General features: G+C 39.4%; 1 protein-coding gene across 1 annotated transcript in view; it reads right to left on the reverse strand.

The window, feature by feature from the left end:
- Positions 1-614: 614 nt before the first annotated feature.
- zgc:110329 (uncharacterized protein LOC550500 homolog) overlaps positions 615-21,240 on the reverse strand; it is a 30,280-nt gene continuing 9,654 nt past the window's right edge. Inside the window, exons 3-8 of the mRNA XM_049578361.1 lie at positions 19,791-19,865; positions 19,507-19,602; positions 15,680-15,796; positions 13,559-13,609; positions 9,063-9,179; positions 615-2,237 (exon numbers count right to left, since the gene is read on the reverse strand). Coding sequence (XP_049434318.1) covers positions 1,902-2,237; positions 9,063-9,179; positions 13,559-13,609; positions 15,680-15,796; positions 19,507-19,602; positions 19,791-19,865 — 792 coding nt within the window. The 3' untranslated portion in view covers positions 615-1,901. The remainder of the gene's footprint in view (positions 2,238-9,062; positions 9,180-13,558; positions 13,610-15,679; positions 15,797-19,506; positions 19,603-19,790; positions 19,866-21,240) is intronic.

Consider the following 21,240-nt stretch of genomic DNA (forward strand, 5'->3'; position numbering starts at 1 on the left):
GGAGAGCTGTCATTTGACCTCTGGCAGTTGGTAGTTTGGGAGGCGACAGAGTTCTATGATTTGTATCAGTTTTTTGTTATATTTTGTTTTTTTAATACATTACTGTAACAGGAATTTATATGACAAGGTAATGCCCAGATATTAAGCTCCCTTTTAGAAACACTTTTACTGACCTCTAGTACTGCCATGGAGGCCGTTTTGTGTCACACGTGAATGATGCAGTGCACACACCTGCCAATGGTTTCCCACTATTTCACTGATCTACACACCAACAATGTGCCAACAAAGACAGGTCAGAAGAAGACTAAAAGCTAGTAAACACAGATGTAAACAATGATGGATTTAAAATCAGCTTTGCACACCTTTTATGAGGAAATTCAAATCATTTGCTAGACCTCAATATACACACAGTGAGTTTTGGTGACACTGAATGTACATAAAACTTTTGTTTGTTTACAAGAAAACTCCACTGTGCACCTTTACGTTGAGTGAGAACTGCCAAGTGACAAATAATCTCTAAAGACAGGACAAATGTTTCAGTTTGCATATTAAATTTATGCCATCTTCATTATGTTTACATGCAGAGCAACTCGGCACAAAAATCAGTAGACAAATTCAGCTTTATTGACAAGAACAGTAGTGCTGATACAAGGCAGGAGCTAGGGGGAAGCTCAAAACAGTGCATAACTCAGATACAAAAAACCATCATAGAGTAGCCTGTCATTGGATTTGTAGTCTGGATAATCCCTTTAGTTGTTCCATTAAAAGATGGAATAAAAAGTTAAGTTTAGAAATGGAATAGACTGAAGCCCCCCTGATGAGAGCCCAAGGCTGAGTGTCCACATAGCGCTCTTTTTCTGAGCACCAGCATCTTTTTTTTTTTTTAATTGTTACCAATGAGGAGAGAGTGTATGTGGCTGCATGCAGCGGCTTGAAGAAACAACAAAGCACCCAGCAATTTTCTTTCTTGTTTTTTTTCTTTTTTTTTTTTTAATTTCAGAGTACTCCTAGTTTTTGTGTGGCCACTCCAGATAATCCCATTTGTGGGAGCTGATGGACCGGACACTGATGTTGCGGATTAGTGTTGTGCTTCTATCACTGTATGTGTTGTAAGCTTGTTATAAGCTGTGTAGTGAACCCTCTGTTAATGTAGTGTCATCAAAAAAGATGCTGGAGGCACTTTTTGATGATGTGCCTTTCTGTCAGAAACAAACGCCATATGGACACACGCCTTAACATGTAAACTGAAGTTTTGTTTTGTTTTTTTCTTTTAACTTACTTTATATACAGTACAAAACATGCATCCCATGTTATTCCACATCTACCAGTCTTACAATGTACACTGATTGCACAAAATCAAATTAAAATCATAATAAAAACAAATAATGCACAAACTGTATACATCCGTCACAGACGCTACACGCAAGACATACTTGGCTATTCCTATTTCTCGGACACTGAAAAACGTCTTTTCAAGCTACCATAAATTTACACACCAAATAGTACTGTCCTCTGACTACTGGGCTATTTTCAAAACAGCCTGAGGTAAGCTTTAGCACATGAGACATAGCTCAATTTCAAAGGCTAAAAAAAACAACAACAAATAAAATGTGATAATAATGCCATAAATCTTTGAGTATCAACGGCCACAAACAAGACAAAAGAAATGTTTTTTGAAAAGCCAATGTTGCATGTTGTTCCTTCAATTTTTGTTGTAAACAAATTCATTGACAAAGTGCCAAAGTACTTTTGATCCCTTTAACTGACCAAATTCCTCTTGATCCAACAACTGACAGGTTCAACCATTAAGTAGTGCAACACAACTCCAACAAATGCAATGATTACAATGACAGAAAAAAAAGGCAAAAACCCAAAAGGCAAGAAAGGGTTAAAAAGACCGCTCAGTGTTCCCTTTTCTGCTTCCGGCCAACGTCGACCTCGTCCAGCCCAGTGGCCGATCTGGACTGCTGCAGTTCTCGGAGCTGGGAATGTGTGCGAGGCGGCTGCTTCTTGAGCTTCTCCAGGTGAACATCAATGGGGTCAAGATCAGGCTCAGCAGCAGGGACGGGCAGGTAGCCGCCGTCCCTCGGCAGACACATACACCAACCGGCACCGGCCAGGTCCAGTTGGCTGTAATCAACCTCTGCCTTCTTCAGCTTGAAGTCCACCATGTCGGCCGACTCACTCATGTCCACCAGCAGGTTCCAGAAGACGCAGCTCAGGATGATGCCCAGCAGCTGCAGGGAGACATGGGACCTTGTTAATGCACATACTCTCAATTAGGGATGGGTACTGAAACCTGGTATGAAATGAACCCCTTGGACAAATTATTTAAGACCATAGTATTGATAATTTAATTTTAATTTTAATTTTTTAATTTTATATACTTTATTAATCCCCCTGAGGGGAAATTCAGTTCTTTTCACTCCAACGTAAGCTCCAACGTTAACGGTTCTGCTATCAGTATTGGAGAAATTCAGAAGATATTTTGTTTATTTAAGTTACATAAATGTTATCTTGTACAGATTTTTATCTCAACTATGTTTCAAATTTGCAATAATATTAAGACATTTGTCCATGATGCATTTTCACTACTTAATCCAGAGGAGATTTCTCTGTGTCAGAGCCTCACAGCCTGCTGCATGTGCGAGGGGCGGGGTCAGCTCTGTCACTCTTTGTCACACACACACAGAGGCTCTGCTCTCAGTGACAGTGGCAGAGAGAGCAAAACACTTCACAAGATTTCATGCTGACACTGCTTCAACAAGTTCAAGTTCAACAACTCCTGTGCGTGTAAGGGCAGAAACACGAGCAATCTGTCAAAACATGTAGCAACAGTGCATCACATACAAAGAAATGTACTGTTTTCGACCGCTTAGCTTGTAGTTCATCTCCTGCTACCCTGTCCAACTCAGATATGTTGTAATAGTCTGTAATAGTAACGAGTCCATACCCACTGGTAGCTTTGTCACCTTCTACCTATGCCAAACCTCAGTGCCTATGTGCAGTTTCACATAGACTGACCACGTCAGTGAGTAGAAAAACGTGGGACAGACAGAATGACTGACTGACAGAATGACACACTGACAGTTTCCGTGATTATGTACAGCATACCATACCATGACTTAGTCATACCAAAAATTAGAAAAAACAACAACATTCGGCCACAGGGGGAGCCACAGCGATCGGTCACATTTTAGCCATTTTTAAGCATTTTTCTGTTGTTATAGCGCCGCCCAGTTGCCAATTAGAGTTAAATTTCTCCAGTCACCTTGAGGCGTCCTGTTCTACATATCTACCAAGTTTAGTAAAAATCGATATGGTAGTTAGGCCTAGATAAGAAACTAGCTCTCTAGGACCCCCATTTTGTTTGATGGGGTCAATAATGGAGGGGTCCCCTCGGATTATGTGTGGTCATATGCCTACAAAGTTGCGTGGTGATCGGTGAAACCCTTGAGATGTTATACACCTTTATGTGATGAGCCACGCCCTCCGCAATATTCATTGCCTTGTAGAAGCTCAGTTTTAGGAAGTTTTCCAACTTTTGCCAAGAGGAAACTTTAGATATTGGTCCCTAGATTATGTTCACCGAGTTTGATGCAGATCGGTCAAACTTCCTAGGAAGAGATCGATTTTAAGTGTTTTTCAAAAAATTCAAAATGGCAGAAAATCTATATAACCGGAAGTTATGGGTTCTTGAGGCAAATTTGTTCCTCATGAGGAGAGGCATCTCTGTGCAAAGTTTCACGTCATACGGTGCATGAGATATGCCCATTCAAAGTTTGCAATTTCAATTGGTTGCTATAGCACCCTCCTTTGGCCAATTGATGTAATATTGCTTCATTCGCATCCTCCCATGACCCTCTACCACTGTGCCAAATTTCACATGGATTGACCAAGTCCGTGAGGAGAAACGTTAATGAACGTGGAACGGACACACAGACACACCCACAGACAGAGTTTTAGTCATTATATAGTAAGATTTCTTCAGGTTTCTGAGGTTTCTAGCATTGCTTCCCTGTTAAAGAGTTTTTTCGCGGGGAGTTTTCCCTCATCTGCTGTGATGGTCCAAGGACAGAGGAATGTTGTATGCTGTAAAGCCCTCTGAGGCAAGTTGTGATTTGTGATATTGGACTTTATACATAACAATGAAAACTGAAATTGAATTCCAAACAATGCTGTAGCAGAATGTTAATTATAAGCTGTACTAACATACATAGAAAATAAAGCAATGTTAATTCTATTCTAATTTACTTCTTTTTTTCCCCTCTTAAAAACCCCAAAAGAACCAATAAGAGTAGCGTTTAAATAACAGATCGATAAGCAGTTAGTAAGTTGGTAAGATCCCTACTCTCAATGCGTCTAAGGTTTCAAAAAACCTTGACGTCATTGTTGATTAATGTTTTATTCTATAAATTTAGTAAGAGAATATCAAAAATTGGAATAACTGCATCTAGGGATGGGAATTGATAGGATTTTATTGATATCAGTGCCATTATCGATTCTGCTTATCCATCCGATTCTTTATCGATTCCCTAATCGATTCCTCCTGTGTAGAAAAAGTAGACCTTAGAGGTTTTTGGTGTCAACAACAGAAATTTTATTGAGTTTCTATTCTAAACAAGAGATAAGTGCTAAGTAAGTAAGCAAACAAAATATGAAATTGGTCCACTGCTATCATCTAAAATGGAACAAATGAAAGAATATCTGTACAGCATTTGTTTTCATCTACGTCAAATAACGTCACAGAATCTGTTACTGTTGTCAAGGTACCAAAATTGGGACCCACGGTACGATACTAGTGACAGTATCATGGTTCTGAGTAGTATCACGATACCACAGCAAAAATGAGGCAGATGTGCCTTTTGTCATTTATAAAAAGATAAATCACTTTTCTATAATACATCAATGATATTTCAATGGAATAAATTACTTATTGACTTATTCATTCTTCAAAAACAGCATCAATAAGTGATTAACATAGCGGGGATCAAAATAAAATAAATAAATAAAATAAAAATCAACCAGCCACCCTCCTCCCCTGACAAGTTAAGAACAGTCCCTTAAGTGCGGTGAGGTTTGTGGAAATGTGAACTGCTCGTTTCTCCTCTGACACGTCACATACCTCTGTGCTGCCATGGCTCGGCGTTCAGGTACTTTTGGGCAGTCATGACACCAAGAAGAGGAAATTTTTGGACCTGGAGCCGGGCTTCTCAGTCGCCGGTAAGCCATTATCTTGCACTGCGGAGCGCTATGGCCGCCATATTTGACAGGAATACGTATTCCTGTCCGTGTCTATGTTTGTGACCCCTGTTCATCCCACAACCGGCGGGATTTGCCTTTCGATTCTGCTGCTGGTTGAAATCTGTACTCGCACAGCGTGCTGAATGATTTATTTTGCTCGCACAAAACTATTTTTAGTCGCAAATGCGAGTAATGTTAAAATGCTCACACAGTAGAGCCCTGTAGTGGAAAACAAATCACTGTAGCATTGGTGGTGTTTCCGCCCTTGCATGTAATTACGGTGCTGCCTAAATAAACGTCATGCTGTTGTGATGAGTGAATGTCATCATGAGTCTTTTTTGGTGAAGTGAAGCCAAGCTTTCGACCGCTTCTGTCTCTCCACCATTACGTCTTCTTTGTTGTTGAACATACTGCTGACTGATGAGTGTGACGTACGTCATTGACGTAAAGATTCGGCGTAATGAAAAGAATCGTTAAGCTTAAAGGCTACTGATGTCGATGAATCTAACCAGTTCCCATCCCTAACTGCATTGCAGTTGAATGCCTCCGTCAAGCAGTCAAATTGCTTTTATAGTTCACGTGCATGTCTGTAAAAACATGGATGCTTTACACACATCTTCCCCACCACAGCACAGATACAATCAACACAGTTTCAAAGGTGAAGACCTAAGACTAGAATCACTTATTTAGTATCTGACCAAATATTTCCCCTTCTGTTCCTTAGTTATTGTGTTGACTAATGGCCAATTTTTTTTTTTTTTTTGCATAATATTATGATGTCACAGTGAAGGTGGCCTTTGACCTTTTGGATATAAAATGTCATCACTTCAGCATTATATCCTATTAGACATTTGTGTGAAATTTTGTCATAATTAGCATATGAATTCTTGAGTTATGGCCTAAAACTTGTTTTGTGAGGTCACAGTGATGTTGACCTTTGACCTCCAACCACCAAATTTTAATCAGTTCATTCTTGAGAGGAAACTCCCTCAAGGCCTTCTTGAGAAATCGCGTTCACAAGAATGAGGCATATACAAGGTCACAGTGACCTTGACCTTTAACCACCAAATTCTAATAAGTTCATTGTTAAGTCCAAATGAAAGCTTGTGCCAAATCTGAAGAAATTCCCTCAATGTGTTCTTGATATATATTCTTGAGATATATGTTCACAGGAATAAGAGGGGAGCAGTAAAATAATAATAATAAAATAATAAATAAATAAATATAGTGTACACTTCAACTGATATTAGGTGGGGTTTTTTTCAGAAGGCTGAGATGCATTTTGCTGCGGCCCCCGCCCACAGCCACTAGACTCCTTTTGACAAAAACAGTAATTTTACCTTGCAGAACACAAGGAACTGCTTTTATACAGCTGTCTCGATCACTTAGTTTATTTATGTTACTGTGAGACTTTCAGGACCAAACTCGATATTCTTATCTGCTTTTTCAAACTGGCAGCATGCTGGCTGACATCTACTGTAGGTAATACACTGACTATGGATATTTAAATGTGTTTATACAGTGCAAATGCAGTGTACAAAACATTCAGCTTCTCCTTTTCAGCCAGCACAGACACTGGCGTTCACAGGTTAAAATAACAAGTAGCAGCAGGTCATAACAACTGTCACTTTTTAACATTAATTCCACGAGTAACTTGATGGCAAGCCAACACTAAACTTTAATGTTGTCTGGTATGTGTGCTCTCTGTAGGCCAGTGTCTGCACTCACCCAAAGACTGTTTATGAGGTTAAAAAACAATAAACAAAAAGCATCACTCTGTTGGAGTTAACTCGCGGTTGCACAGCAGTGTCACAGAGTGACAGGTCTTCTCTCTAGTGGATTACTTCAAATCAATCTCAGGAGTCACGATTTCCGAGTTAATCTTTCAATCATATCAGATCAATACTTCAAGCTTATAAACGTAATAGGTCTGAACCAGGCTCTTCAGTATTTGGATCACGTAGCTTGTAAAAAATAGGATGCACTAGACTAAGTAGCTGCAGCTGTTAATTCAATGTGTCAGATATATATTTAATCATCTTTCAAATAAATCTGATTGGACTCCGTTTTGGCAGATGCCCACTGCTAAAGGACTCAGATCTGTGCCAAAAAAAACTTCATCAGGACATCCCTAATAATAGTGCCACTGCAGTTTTTCCCTTGTGATTGATGATGTATTTTGTGTGTGTAATAATTTTTTATGATGTTATTGAAGATGTTTTTCATTTTAGGTGCTATAAAGCATTGCAGGAAACCCAGCTGTAAGACTGTTGATAACTGCTATAAAATCTTGACCTCTTCTCACAGCCAATAGGATGAGAACTCACAGTCTGAAACTGCACGGTCTAATAACCTGTTTCACGTTAGATGATTCAGACCTTTACATGGTCCACAGTAGCTCAATATCCCCAACAATCAAACCGTGGTATGTGTAAAGGGACATCAGGGTTTCCTGCATTTGACGTCACATATTGGTTTTCTATTTTTGGAGCTGGAGCGTCAATTCAGATCACTGTTGGAATATATATACTGTTCCGTTATGCAAAGCGTACTCTGGACACAGACGGAGCAGCTGAATGCCAGGCGCAGTGACAGTGAAATTTAACCGTTAATGAATTCATATGGAAACAGAGCGCTCTATTTCTTAGAACAATAGTGCTCTCATTTGAGAACTGTCCATCGTTTTTCCAAACTACTTTAAATGAAAGCTGCACTTCCATGGAAACCATGCATCCCAAGGTCCAGTGCTGGGTCTTAAAATTTGCTTTCAGTGACCTCTGCAGGAGCTCTTCCTCTATCAGTACATTTTAGGCCAAGCCTCTTCTTCTTTAAGTTAGTTACTAACTGCTATCAGCTGCTTTTTAAATCCCCAGCAGTGGGTCGCACACATAACACGTCGTCCAAAGGTCTCAACTGCCCTGTCAGTGGTCTATCCTGCTGACTGTGCCTTCTACACAGATGTTGATTTGGCACTGTTACTACCTCCACTGTCATCTTAAAGACGAGACAACTCTGTCCTCCCATCCCACAATTATATACATTATTTAAGATTGGCGGGGGAGAATAACGCCATGAAATTCCCACCTTGAACAGGTGGGAACAGTGTTAAAGAGGTTACAGATTCTAATTCTGTGGGAAACACTGAACACCTACAGGATCAACACAATGGCAGAAATCAGACCCAGGAGTACCCAGGCCATAGCAATTTAAAGGAACACAGAGCTGTTTCTGTAACAAAGTTAAGAGTAAACCTGGCAAAAAGTAAAAACCTTGGATTTCAGTGTGAGGACACTATTAACTGCAAGAGAGTAGGTGTTTTTTTCAACTGGACAAAATGTATGAGCTACAATTTATTCTGGAAATGTGGTGCTGGAGAGAACCAATGCTATTTATGCAGCTGTTTAGAAAGGTAATGATTGTAATTACTCCTCTCTGAGGGGGCTGCCACAAGTCCAAATGTATGCATGGGAAGATTTGTGGACATTGTAATGTGTGGGAGACAAATTCTGATTTACCACAAGGTATAAAGAAATTAAACTGTGAAAAGTTTTTGAAAACTTGGAGTTACACAACAATCAATATAGTTTTTGCTATTCTGTAGTATTCTGGCAGCGTTAAATCATGTCTTTTTAATGCAGCTGAGAAAATTATTTGCCAGACAGTGTTGTGAGGAAAATTAAAACATCAGAAACTTTCACAGGAAGTGAGGAGTTTACGGTTCAGATATTGAGGCTAAGTTGGAGAGGTGCATTTGGTTGGAAAGAGGGCTTCAAACCCAGTTCAGTGTCAGTGAGTCAGTGCTATGAGTTTTAAATTACCTGGGGCAGCCCAATGGCGCAGCAGAGTGCAATGGTTATTCCAATGTTGTCACTCATCCAGAGGTTGACTGCATGGATACAGCCTCGCACATGGATCAACTCATGCAGGGTTTCACGCTGATGCACAGACCGGAGGAAGACAACAAAAGGAAAGTTTCAATTTCAGACTCAAATCAACAGTCGCTGCCTTTGAAAAAAAGAAGAAAACTGGCAAGTTAAACCAATGAAGTTTTAACACTCCAAAGCTGTCACACTGTTGGATGTATTTCAATTTAAGATGTTTGCTGTTGAAACTAGATGCTGAAGAAAGAAGAAAAACATACAAACGAGTCAATTAACATCACAGACTCTGTTCTATCTAGGGTTTCATGGCTGTAAAGGAAAACTCAAGCTCTTGGGTAAAGCTGATCACCACAATTTAAGTTTTACTAGCTTATTGTCATCTCAAAAGAATGTATTAGGCTCCATAATGTACTTGTTCCTCACCAACACATGTATTTCTCACAGAACCTTAGAGTACTAATCATTTACATTTTTACAGCTATGAAACACTAGATAACTAATGAAAAACACATGCTACAGTATTACAGTTTATAACAGGGAATCTCAACCCTATGTTAATTTAGGAGGACCACCTTCCCAAATGAATGATGAAAAAAACATGACAAGAAAAACAAACAAAAAAAGTGGGAAAAACTAAACTGTGGTATAAATATGTGTTATGCCACTGCCAGCTGTTAATGTTATACCTGAAGTGCCTTTTTCAGGAAATATTGTTTTGGCTTCCTAACACATCTCAGGAGCTTTGCTTGAAGTGTCTGTGGAGCTTCAATGGCTTTAGCGCCTCATTTGACAGGATTTCACCACATCCAGCACACTGTGCTTTAAGCTCAGCATCACTGCCTGCCATTATAAATCCAAATTTAACGTATTCAGAGTCATGTTTCCTCACTAGGGATATAACGATACCAGAAACTCACGATACAATATATATCACAATATTCATACAAGGGGAAAAAAGAGAAAATTTATTGTTAAAAATAGCTATTTTATTCAAAAATAGTGCATGTACACTGTACAGCATGTTATTTTTAACTTGGAAGCGTATCATAAACAAATCAACACACAGTGCAGAACATGTGCTTTCATTTCCTCCCTATTACTGCTAGGCAGGCAGACATTAAAGTGCCATAACAAAGTCATGTCAATTAAAACTATAGTGAAAGAATATGAAAATGGAAAGATTCAGTATTTTTTAACCTACTCTGAACAAAAGTAGTGTAGTACTATTACTAGAAAGTCATCTGAATGACATCAAATTATGAGGATAGAGTAGTCTTAATATTCATCAAATATACAGAACTTAGAACAATCAGACCCTGCAACAACAACAAAAGTAACAAATTAGAAATAATGTAAACTCAATAATACACAATCCCTCACTCACAGATACACAGAGAGACAGAGAGAGAGAGAGAGAGAGAGAGAGAGAGAGAGAGAGAGAGAGAGAGAAAAGTGGGTAGAGATGTGTGTAAAAGAAAACCAAAATAAATAAAGCCCAGCCATTTCTCTGGAAGTCATAGAAAAACTCAAAAACACACATTCCCTCAGTTTCTCCACACCAGGTTGACAATCTTGACATCTAGGAGACCCTAACACTTTCTCAGAACAGGAGATGAGGAGAGGAAAGCTCTGGTCCTGCGCTTTCATGTGATATGCGTGGCATTTCTGTGCGACCCTGCATTCGTGAGTAATCCATCCAAAAGTAATGTGTATGTAAAGCTGTATGAATGCTTTGTTATACAATATTTTAGTGTAACTTTATCATTTTTTTTCGCTGTGAACTCATTGGACTACCGACTGCTTGGTCTTGTCGGAAAGCCACGATTCCGCTGTTTCACGTGATATGTGTGGCTTCTCGCTATGACAGACAGTCGCGGAGAAAATCCACAGAGAAGAACAATCAATCTCCTTACTTTTATTCGCTGTTTCCTCTGGTCATGCACGGATCAGAGTCGGAGGTTGAGCTGCAGGAGTCTGCTCTCACCTGCGCACGCAGTTGCATGCAAAGGATTATGGGGAATGTAGTTGCACAGTCATATTACTGGCTCTGTAGGAGAACGCAGCTATATAACTACCGTAGCATTCCCACGACGGTATCGAGAATTTATTTTATCGCAACACCGCGAAATTCAATATATCGTATCGTAAATGCTTTACAGCTATTACTGACTCAGGGTTGTCTCCCACATCACTTATATGTTTCAAAAAAATGATTCATATTTGTCACTGCATCCAGGGAAATGTTAGCTAGCTAAGTAGGAAAGCATGTTTGTCTCGCCCTGATGATGTGTCAGGACTGGTGGGGTGATATTCAAATGTAACTAGTCTCTAAAGTTCTGCATTTTAATTGGACTTTTTTTTAATGTGAATTCTCAAGTACATTTAGATATAAAAATAACTAGCTTTGTAATTTTATCAGTATCTCCACTGTCCACTAGATGGCATGGCTCGATGGTTGAGAATCGCTTGTTTATAGTGTTGCTGAATAATCTCCTCATGAATGAAAATGACTCGAAAGTGTGTCCTGTTGGTTTTACTGCACAAACAGACCGTGAGCAAATCATTACCTATGTTTTAAGAAAGTTACTTGTCTTAAGCAAGAGTATTTAAAGCCATTTGATTTCAATTATTATTTTTAGGGCCTCCACTCTCTGGAACAACCTCCCTGAGGACATTAGCTTGCCGAGTTTCTTATCCTCTTTTAAATCCCTCTTCAAATCACATTTTTATGAATGTACTTTCACAGGGTTTATGGCCTGACCTCACTTTTATATTAAAGTCACTTCCTATAACATATTTTTAATCAAAGTTATTCTCTTAACTTTTATTTTATTGAGTGTTTTATTTAATCTTCCTTTGTTTTACTCTCTCATGTGTAGCTCCTTTTGTCCCACTTTGTATCACTTTTGAATTGCTTTTAATGTTTGTTTGTTTTTTATTTTCTCTATTGCTTTTTAGTTTTTGTAAAGCACTTTGTACATCTGCTTTGAAATTATAAATCATATAACTAAATATCATTATTTAGGCAGCACATATGCTGATCAGTATACATCACTGCTTGGGTTTTGTTTTCTCCTAATCTTCCACCTCAGCACTATTATTTTAGTACTCTTTTTAAAGGGTTTTGCATCAATGTGATTTAAGTGCCTTGATTGTGCAGGTATTTAAGTCACTGGCTTAGCCAAAAAGATGAATTCCCATTTGGTTACTTTTCCATATGCTATCTCTATGATAAACAGTTAAGACTGTCCAAATTGTCAGAAAAAAAAATGTTTATTTCTAATCTAAATACACACTGTAAACATGTAGAAATCTGTCAAACATAATCCAATCATGCTTTACACGCTGCATTTACTGTCATTTCCACCTACTAAAATTGAATTTTCTCTCTGGGGAATAATAAAGTATATAAAATTAAATAAAAATTAAATTAAATAAAATTACTTCATGTATGTTGGAAACCTGTTATATTCAACATTCTATATCGACCAATATCGGCTTTATAGATGAACTATCAGAATCCACCAACATGCTTTTTCTTACTTTGCACAATGAATGGATATTTCATACATTGAAAAGTTTTCTATTTCATGTCTCCATCTGCTGGTGGGCCACCATGATAAGAGTATGCATGTATAATATGATGTTAATTCCACTAAAGACGAGACACGATGATCACTAAAATTAGGTGGGTCAAAAAGTGGATATATCGATACTGGTCTTGGTTATTGGTCAAATGAGTTGTTACATATCGGCAAAAAATCCAATATTGTGCATCCCCAATATATGTATATCAAAGTAGGTGTTTGTGTTAACCTTGGTCAGCACTGTTGTCCTTGTTTTTAGCTGTACGTGTATTCTGTGTATGTATACTAAGAGCAACAAATGACTGGAGTCAAATTCCTTGTACTGTATGTTACACATACTTGGCCAGTAAATCTGATTCTGATTTAATATATTGAAACATATTGCTATATTGTAAGCGAGGAGATATATTGTGTCTTTTCACATCACATTTTAGGGAAACTGTCATAGTATAAAGAATACACAACTACACACACATAAAAAAGTGAACAATACAGTAAAAGTGCTTGCAGAATTCTTTAGGTAAACAAATTAAGAAAAAAAGGAAACAATTTAAAAATCAACAGTGTTTTTGAGAAATCGATACAGTACCACAAAATATAGCATCGTGATACTTAAGTGTGTCACTACTATTTTAGATCACTACTATTAAAAAAACTGTTACAATATCAGATAATTAATATTAGGTTTTATCTTTATTTCCTTTTCCTAAACTGCATACTCATTACAGCAACATTAGTTAATGTGATTGAATAAAACCATAGTTTACCATAGTAACAGTGAAGATAGGATGAAACCACTAATTCATTCACTATCAATTAGCAGTCATTATCTGTTGTTCCTCTCACCTGTTTCTCCAGAGTCTGGTAACCACAGAGAGTGTTGATGACCTCTCCAACCTGTGCAAAGAGTTAAGATATAAAGAGTCAGAGACCCATCTTTAACCCAAGTTGAGATGACCACAGACAACACCATAAGGGACATATGTGGGAGCAAAGCTCCTCACAAGGGGGTGTTCCTGTCCCCTGCTAGCTGAAGCGTGAACTTAAGTGTTTTTAAAATGGCTGCAGCACTGACAGGTTGGGACCGATAACAGCAGAAACCTAGCCAATGTTCAGCTTTTCTAATCAACTCTATCTCTACGGTGTGTGTATGAGTGTGAGTATTGGATGATTCTGTCATTAATTTCTCCGGCACAGCTCCACTGCTTCCAGAGAGAGTATCAGTGCTTTGAGCCCAGGGACAGGAGAATTACTATGGAGGGTGGAGGAGGCCACAGGGGACTAACATTTCATTTAAAGAGACAACTCTCCCAAAACCTCTATGAGACACTTCTCTCACACAACCAATTACTTCTCTGATGTGTAGACAATCCATGTCTCTTCCTCAGAGCAAAGTTTTTTGGTGTGAATTGTGTATCAGCAGGGACTAGGATTATCAAAAAGGATGGCTCTAACATCACTGATACCGGGTCACATGGTTTTAATACCTGCTAATTAACAGGCAGTAAATGTGATTCTCATTCCAGATGACACATGGCGGACGCTCTGTCTGAAGGTGAATTTAGGCATCATGAGAGCTCACCTGACTTATCTTTACTTTGTGTTGTGTCAAATGTTAGTGTTTCCTTCCAGAAGCATCATTTTTTATTAGTCTTTTTTTTCCCGTGTGGTTCAGATCGAGTAGGCTAGTGTAAAAGCTAACAATCGAACTCTGCTTTCAACTTGTTCGCCATTATGATATATAAAGTCCAGTTAACTCAAACCCTGGAACTTGATGTCCCACCGTTCATGTGCCGCTAAAGGTGCAGGATGACAGTAGCCAAAACTGTCCAGTCAGTGAGTTACTTGTCAGTCCATACCACTTTATGTTTAATCCTTATGGTTTATTTGTAATAATGCAGTGAATAAGCCATGAATCAGACCACAGCAAAACTACAAGACAATAATTAGGGCTGGGTAATGCATCATTATTACATTGATATCATGATAAGGGTTGGGTATCATTTGTTTTGTTTGTTTTTTAAAAAATACTGGTGCCTAAACAGGGCCTGAAACAATACTAAACTTGCAACTAAACCATACATTAACTCTTAACAGTTTAAAGTATGCTTAAATAACATTACAATAATAACAGCAAAATTAATTTTGAGTTCTGCTATGATATAGTAATTGTCTCCCTACCTCAGGAGAGACTAAGATGCCAGACATTTCTCCATTACCTTTTAAGGAGCAGCTGAGATTGTCACTACAATAAGAATAACTGGTCTAATTTTACAGTCCACCTTCAGTGAGCCTGGGCAGTTTCCAATAGGAGACTAACTCTGTTTGCCAACATCAGACCTAACCTACTTCACTTTAATCAGCAGGTGACAAACAAGACATGGAAACTTAATTTGGCTCTTGAGGAGTTGTAGCGTTTATTCACTGACTAATGGCCTAAACTGTCCACACACAACACTGCTACATTTAACTTCATACTCTCTGCTTTGGGTGCCACAGCCTCGCTGTCACATGTCACTGTCACAAACCCACTCTCTTTCTCTCTCTTTCAACTGCACACTTGCTACATGAACAATTTAGCACTGACATGAAGCACCAAAATCTGCGTTGTTATTTGTGCAGTAGGTACCTGTCGTACAAGAACAAATGCCATACTGGCACCAGGTTTCAGTACTCAACCTTAATTGTGATATGAGACTAGATATCATCATAGATTTTGGATATCGCAATATTGACAGTGTTCTCTTTTCCTGGCTTTACAGGCTGCATTACAGTAAACTGATGTAATTTTTTCTTAACTTACCAGATTGTTCTCGCTGTTCTATTATTTGTTTTTACCCACTCAGTCATTACATCCAAGGCATATGTGAAGGCATATACAGGAAGCACTACAAAGAGCTGGTGCAGTCATTTTATGAGATTTTTATGTCAAGGCCCGTTTGTATTGTGTGTGTTGCCAGCACTCACCTTTCGGCGAACACAACAGGTATATGGAACCCCACAGGCTAGTGGACCAGTACCATTGCAGAAATGGTACTGGTTGACTCCCCAGTCCTTATACTCATCCCCTCCACAACATGAAAACTGGAAGACAAAACGGTACAAAGACAAGGCGGTTAGGAACAAAGCATGCTATCAAAACAAAGGCTCATCTGCAATTAAAATTTGAAACGACAACAAGCTCGAGTTTAGAATCTCTGGAATGAAACAACTCACTGCATTACAGCCTCTGCTGTGTAATCTACACCTCTGTTTCACCTCAGAGCTCACTCACCATGCTGCCTTCTCACCACGCAGATGAACAAATGATCTCTCTGTACATCTAATTCCTACTGCAAACTTCAGTCAGAGTCAGGAGCAGAAAACAGGTGTTCATGTGAAGACTGCAGAGTTCCTGACAATCAATTAAAGGCTAGGGCTAGCATTTTAAAGTACTTCACAGAGAATATTCAAGTGTCCAACATGTTGAGACCTTTTGAAGATGATGAAGGACATCTCTATCTCTGTGATAGCCTGACCTCAGCTGCATGCTGCCAGGAGCCACACTGGCTGTGCGAAAAAGACATTTTTACAAGGAGTGGGAAAAGAAACAAAAGAAAAGGACAATGAAAGGCAGGAAGCGGGATTTACTGCACTCTCTACTGACGTAGGTGATGAAAAAAAACAGTGTGAATCCCCTAACAGAAGGGCTCCAGACTGTGAGGATAGTAGTTCTGAGTAGTTCTGATTTGGTAGCTGCAGACTGCCACAACCTTTCCCCCTGCGTTGTTTGCAGCTCCATCCAATCCTCTGGGTTAGACAAATACACACTAGTTTATCTTTTTGCTGTTACATGAACCATAATGAATAATCACACTGTAGGTCCTGTTACTCTACCTGACACCAAGGTTTTTTTTATAGTTCAGTAAAGCAAAAATAAAAACTAACCGAAATGATAAAGTGCACTTGCAAAACTAAGCTTACATGAAAATATACAGAAAAGTCAATTGTCAGTTTGGTCAAATTTATCAACACAACAAGCATGGTATCATTGTATATGTTTATTAAGACAGGGATGTCTACATGACTGTGAGTCAGTTGCATTTGCTAAATTATGTGTTTGTATTGTAACTTCATTTTCTGAACTTAAATCCTGCTCCTGACAAACAGCACCATACTGCAAACAAAACAGATTAATACTGGCACTAATAACAACCGAAGGGCCAGAAGGGCTGCAGCTGTGGCAGTTGCTGAAGCAAAAACCCGGGTGTGGGAGGAGTTCGGGGAGGCTATGGAGAAGGACTTTCGGTTGGCCTCAAGGAAGTTCTGGCAGACCGTTAACCGACTCAGGAAGGGAAAGCAGGGCTTGGCTCAGGCTGTGCTCAGCAGAGAGGGTGAACTGCTGACCCAAACTGGGGACATCGTCAGGCGGTGGAAGGAGCACTTTGAGGACCTCCTGAACCCGGCCATCACGTCCACTGAGACCGAGGCAGAACCTGAGGACTCAGGGGAACTCTCACCCATATCCCTGTCGGAGGTCGGTGAGGTAGTTAAGAAGCTCCCCAGTGGCAAGGCGCCGGGTGTGGATGAGATTCGCCCTGAGATGCTGAAGGCTCTGGGCACTGTTGGGCTGTCTTGGCTGACACGCCAGTTCAGTGTCGCGTGGATGTCGGGTACGGTGCCTGCAGAGTGGCAGACCGGGGTTGTAGTCCCCATCTTCAAAAAAGGGGACCGGAGGGTGTGTTCCAACTATTGGGGTATCGCACTGCTCAGCCTCCCGGGTAAAGTTTACTCCAGGGTGCTGGAAAGGAGGCTCCGACCGATTGTCAAACCTCAGATTCAGGAGGAGCAATGCGGATTCTGTCCTGGCCGTGGAACAGTGGACCAGCTCTTTACCCTTGCAAGGCTGCTGGAGGGGGCGTGGGAGTTTGCCTATCCAGTCTACATGTGCTTTGTGGACCTTGAGAAGGCTTACGACCACGTCCCGTGGGGGGTCTTGTGGAGGGTACTACGGGAGTATGGGGTTCCAGGCTCGCTGCTACGAGCCATTTGGTCCTTGTATGACCAAAGTGAGAGCTGTGTCCTCATACTCGGTGTGAAGTTGACTACGTTCTCGGTGGGTGTTGGTCTCCGCCAAGGTTGTCCCTTTTCACCAGTCCTGTTTGTGATCTTCATGGACAGGATCTCGAGGCACAGCCGGGGGGAGGAAGGGGTCTGGCCTGGGAATGCCTTGGGTTCCCCCAGGAGAAGCTGGAAAGTGTTGCTGGGGAGAGGGATGTCTGGAGTGCTTTGCTTGGCCTGCTGCCCCTGCAACCCGGCCCCGGATAAGCGGATGAAAATGGATGGATGGATGGATGGACTAATAACAACTAAACTAAAACTAATCATTTATAAACAGTAAAAACTACTACCTTGGGTTGTATGCCTCCGCGAACCTGTTGAGTTGTAGTTACAGTTCACATCTGTCATGGAAGCTTCACACACATCTTCCCCCCAATGGCACAGAACATCAATACAATCAGCACAGCTTCAAGATAGACACCAAGGAATAGTGTCACCAATTCAGAATCTGACTTAATATCTGTCCTTTTGTTCCTGAGATACAACGTTGAATAATGGCCAATAAATGATGTCACAGTGAAGTTGACCTTTATCCTTTTGGATATAAAATGTCATCACTTCATCATTTTATCCAATTAGATGGTTGTGTGAAATTTTATCATAACTCGTGTCTAAATTCCTTCGTCACAGCCAAAGACATGTTTTGTGAGGTCATACTGACCTTGACATTTGACCTTTAGTCACCAAATTCTACATTTGTGCCAAATTTGAGGAAATGTCCTTCAGGTGTTGCAGAGATATTGCATTTACAAAATGAGATGGACGAGGTCACATTGACCTTTACCATTTAACCATTAACCATTATGAGAATGCAATGGATGAGATCACAGTGACCTTAACCTTTGATCTATAACCACCAAATTGTAATCGGTTCATTTTTGATTCAGAGTGGATATGCGTGGCAAATTTGATAAAAATATCCTCAAGGTGTTTATGAGGTATCATGTTCACATGAATGGGATGGGCAACCTGAAAACATTATGCCTCTGGCCATTGCTATCGCCGACATAAAGGCATAATGAAAAAAAAAAACAAAACAAAAAAACACATGACAACTCTGAACAAATCAGGTAATTCCATCAGTAGAGAAACTTCTAAGCTAAATCACTATAAAGGCGGCTAACACAATTAAAAAATAGCCAAAAACCTTGACAGCACTTACTGAATATCTTCAGTGTGATACTGTACTCAGAGGGTTTGAAGGGGTCAGTATGTATATGGTTATACACTTTTTTGTTTAAATTCTATTGTAATTTCATAGGGAACCATGCCACAATGGTAAGAAAATGTGAAAGCAAACTTACTACTCCAACAGTGTAACTGAAACAGTTAATACTAAATTAACAATCATGTTATCTGTGATATTAAATGACCAGCTTGGTGCTTAACTGGCTGGATTAAAATGCAGGATAACAAACCTGTGTGCCCATCTGACTGCTACAGAGGACAAATCACAAATCTATGAGCATTAAAGCTCTGAATAATGTACAATGAATTCTTGTGAGAGCATCAAGCTGTACATAATAATCCCTTTTTATCCTCCACCTACGTATCACAACAGTATCAAACACTTCCATCATTTTACCATTCTCGTATTTAAATTTTCGTCATTATACTGTCTACAAATATAAGAAATGTATCTTACAATCACATTCCCTTTCTTTTCATCTCTTCTGCAGAAAATATCAAAGTACCTTCTGTTGCACATAGTCCAAGATGTTTTTGAAGTCCAGATCATCGTAGTAGTGTTTAATTCCTTCTCGTATACTGCTCTGAAACAAGGCAGACGTCTAGATAAAATGGAGGGGGGGCAGAGACACAGAGGAGAGGTGGTCATTATTATGAACACTGAAAAAGGATAATGCCAGTCAGAAAAAGCAGTGAGGATGTAGTGACCTGACTGTGGCAAGAGATTATCATTAAGGGTAATATATTGGTATGTAAAGGGTGTGTGAACACGTGACACAAACAAGTTTACCTTGTTTTCAAAGATGAGAGCTGTGACAAGCCCGATCGCCTGGAGAAGCAGCAACACACAGAGAACACAAAGGAACTGTGGAGGGACAAGGATGACAGATACAGACAGCATTCAGGGTAAATATTAAGCAGTAAATATTAAGCACCCAAAAAACATTTTACATCACTACCAAAGACAAGTTAATTTTGCAGTTGCTCCTTTTTAAAACAACAAGGACACAAAGCATAATTTACTTATAAAATAGAGGTAGTGCTATCCTAAAGATCGTTTTCTGGGAAGATCCTGGAATAATGGATCAGTTTTGTCTAAAACAAACCCGATCAATCATCATTTTTTTACCATATCATATCATATCATATCAATAACTTAACAGTATTGAACCAGGGCCTACCGAGTAGCTCGTAAAAAATAGGGCAAGCCAAATTTAGCAAGATAACACCTGTTGTTTAAAGGTGGAAGACACATATCTAACTAAAACTGTATATCTTCTGTTGCTATGTATGCAATTATTTTTATTATGTATAGGAAGCATCTTTGGTATTAAAATTTTTTGGGATGAATGAAGTTTTATCTTATTACATTTCCAGGTTTTAGTTTGAGTGTGCATTGTGTCATTTAGGGCAAATACAGACGAATCTGGGTAAGACCAAAGATAAACAAGTTGCCATTACTGTGATGGAATCCCCCTACAATACATGCACATTTGAACACAAGCTGTCGAAAGGAGTGTTCAATTTTCTCTTTTGACCTTTACTTTCTATGTAATGTTACTTTTGACAACATCAGTAGGAACCTGTGCAGTTCTTGGCTGCTTCAACAGTTGTGTCAAACTTCAACTTTGGATAAAAACTGATGTTAACTAACGTCAACTACGTTAAGACTGCTTGACTAATGTAGTTTACATGAGTTAACGTCATGAATGAATTAACTCCATCCATTAACTATGGTGATATTGTAAAATATAATGTTAGTTGCTCTAACTGGCACAATGACCACAAAGTAAACATCATTCGTCTGCATCACAAACAGAACACATACTATGCGGTCTGATGTTTAAGTGTTAACCGACTGGTGACTCTCAGCCAAATGCATCATGGTTGCTGTTAGTTACAGTAACCAATACCTAAAATTACCACTTAGCAGTTGTATGGCTCTGCCAACCAGTCAAGTCGCACTTTTTAGAGTTTATATCCATGACTGTGAAAACCTGGGTGCTTACTACACATCTTTCCCCAGGAGCACCGATCAATACAATCACCACAATTTCAAGATGGACACCCAAAATTAGTGTCACCAATTCAATATCTGACCAAATGTCTCCCCTTATGTTCCTCAATTATAGCGCTGTTGAATAATGGCTAGAAAAGTGTTTTAGTAGAACACTGTGATGCCACAGTGAAGTTGACCTTTGACCTTTTGGATATAAAATGTCATCACTTAATCCTATTAA

The sequence above is a fragment of the Epinephelus fuscoguttatus genome, linkage group LG6, assembly GCF_011397635.1.
Source record: "Epinephelus fuscoguttatus linkage group LG6, E.fuscoguttatus.final_Chr_v1".
Lineage (NCBI taxonomy): Eukaryota > Metazoa > Chordata > Actinopteri > Perciformes > Serranidae > Epinephelus > Epinephelus fuscoguttatus.